Genomic DNA, 2,460 nt, shown 5'->3' with positions numbered 1-2,460 from the left:
GGTTTGCCTTTAGGTATAAAATATCCAGTTAGGAAGAAATGACAGGATGATATCCTCGATTCTGGAGAGTGGGACTTGGCAAACTGTCCCTCTGCATGTTGTCTGTCTTTCCCCAAGGTCCAGAGATGCTGGCTCTTCTGTTTGAGAGTTTGTGTTCTCAGCTGCTGTCTCTCTTTATACATAAGTTCAAGGCAGTGCTCTTTATCTCTCTTGTAACATCTTGGTTGTTGGGGGGATAAGTGAGTTTTTCCTTGCTGTTTCTCACAAGCAGTAAACTGAGGTTCTTTAATGGTTTTTTTCTTACCTGCCGCTCCTGCTAAGGTAGGAGAAATGCTTCCTGAGGTTTCCTGCTCATCATTGCTGCATACTAATTCTGAAAAGAAAACTTGGCACCCAGAAAGCAATTTCAGGAGAGTATGCTTTTCCACTCCCTTACAACTCTTGTGCCTTTGCGGGAGGAATGCTTTCTGGCAAGGAATCTTGAGTAAAGGGATGGGCAAAGATGTTTAAGGGGGTCTGGGTTTGGAGGAGAGGTCTGGGGAAGACGTAGGTGACCCTGAACGTTTACACACCAGGTGCCTGAGGAAATGATGGGGAGGTACTGCAGTCCACACCAGCACACACTCTTCCCACAAAACTGAGATTGTTTCTTTCTTTGTTTTTTTTTTTTTTTTTTACGCGGGCCTCTCACTGTTGTGGCCTCTCCCGTTGCGGAGCACAGGCTGCGCAGGTTCAGCGGCCATGGCTCACGGGCCCAGCCGCTCCGCGGCATGTGGGATCTTCCCGGAGCGGGGCACGAACCCGCGTCCCCTGCATCGGCAGGCGGACTCTCAACCACTGCGCCACCAGGGAAGCCCCTGAGGTTGTTTCTTAAATGTCAATTTAGTTTTTTACAATTGGCTCCCACTGCTCAATATATATGGCCCTGATGAAAGCTGTTTCTATGAGTCATGTCAATATTTTCATTGATATTTGTGTGTGTGTGTGTCTACTAGGCTGTGTAGAGATTTCCTGAATTTAAGAGCATTTTCTAGGACTGCCCCTAACTAGCTGTGTGCGTTCCTGACCAAGGTTCTTAAGCGACCTCAACCTTACTCTTCTTAATTGCATTGGGAAGGGTTTGGACCAGGTGCTAAGATTCTTTCTCCCTCTGCAAGTGTTTCTTGGTGAAGTATGAGAAGGAAGGACCCTGGAATAGCATTTGGGTGAAGTGTGTAGGTTGCTGAATTCTTAAAAGGCTGCCAGAGCTTTGTGGTATTTATTACTAGGTTTCCTCTTATTAATTTCATTTTGTTGCTTTGGCACCTCAGCCCAGGCACTGCTGGACCCAAGTTGTATACCAGGTGTTTCCTTCTGACTGAACATTCCGTGAGGCAGATTGAATATGTTAATGTTTCATAAGTCAGACTTTCCAGCTCCTCAGCCCTGCAAAGTTCTTGGCTGACTTCCCTGCTGTCTTCATATTCACTATTTATTATCTAGGGTCTTCAACTTGGAGAATTGGATTCAGGCATGGTTTTGTTAGAAACAAGCATTACTGTGGTTGGAATATCCTGAAATTAAAGAATATGTGGGAAAAATGTGGTTGCAGATGTCCTGCTTGGCTCAGTGAATTGCCTGCCTGTCACACTCCCATTTAAATTTGACTCATAAGTAGGACGCTTTGGAAAATTGAGCGAAGCCAATTTTCAGTGACTTTCCCACCCCCCCCACCCCCAAGCATTTCTTTCCTTCTAATAATGTTGCATATTTTACTTTGTCTAGGATTCTCAAGAAAGCCATGTCTGACAAGATGTCTAGTTTCCTTCATATCGGAGACATTTGTTCTCTGTACGCCGAGGGATCGACAAATGGATTTATTAGCACCTTGGGGTAAGAGCACCTGGTTTCTTGTGTGGCAGGATTTGTTTAAGACATCATAACATCAGCTTAAAAACTGATTTTTCTAGGACAAGAATGTTTCCATTTTACTGGCTTTTCCAGCAGTGGTTGGAATCATGAATATCACATCTCACGTTAACCAAGTTTAACATCTTACACAAAAGTACTGTTTTCCTATCAGTTCTGCAAGAGTGAAATTCATTAGTTAGGACTCTGTTAATTCAGAATTTATTGTAATTTCCTCTTTTTTCATATGTCAGGGGGAAAGTGTTAAGTATATGGGATGAATTTTAAGATTAATATTTACAGACCCCAAGGAAGTGCTTTAGCTTTGTAAAAGCTCCTTTTTTTAAATGGTGACTTATTTGTTGTACAAGCAAAGACCAGAACTACCAGATGCTTATCTCTCTTCTTTGAAGCAGAACTTTTCCTACTTCAAGTTGCTGTGTGCATCTGAAAGTTACAAATTGCACAAAGTTCTTTAAGTCAGATTTTTGGTCTTTTGTGCTTTCTTCAGTTTTTTTTCCCCCCAACTCTTAAGGGTATAAATATATTCCCTAATGTACTCATTTGATTATC

General features: G+C 42.7%; 1 protein-coding gene across 3 annotated transcripts in view; it reads left to right on the top strand.

The window, feature by feature from the left end:
* Positions 1-1,780: 1,780 nt before the first annotated feature.
* ITPR1 (inositol 1,4,5-trisphosphate receptor type 1) overlaps positions 1,781-2,460 on the top strand; it is a 303,138-nt gene continuing 302,458 nt past the window's right edge. For all 3 annotated transcript variants that reach the window (XM_007453070.1, XM_007453068.1, XM_007453069.1), the window contains exon 1: positions 1,781-1,872. In XM_007453070.1, coding sequence (XP_007453132.1) covers positions 1,781-1,872 — 92 coding nt within the window. The remainder of the gene's footprint in view (positions 1,873-2,460) is intronic.

Source organism: Lipotes vexillifer, unplaced genomic scaffold (assembly GCF_000442215.2).
Source record: "Lipotes vexillifer unplaced genomic scaffold, Lipotes_vexillifer_v1.1 scaffold1105, whole genome shotgun sequence".
Taxonomy (NCBI): domain Eukaryota; kingdom Metazoa; phylum Chordata; class Mammalia; order Artiodactyla; family Lipotidae; genus Lipotes; species Lipotes vexillifer.
The sequence above is the reverse complement of the archived record's forward strand: the minus strand, read 5'-3'. Positions and strand labels throughout refer to the sequence as shown.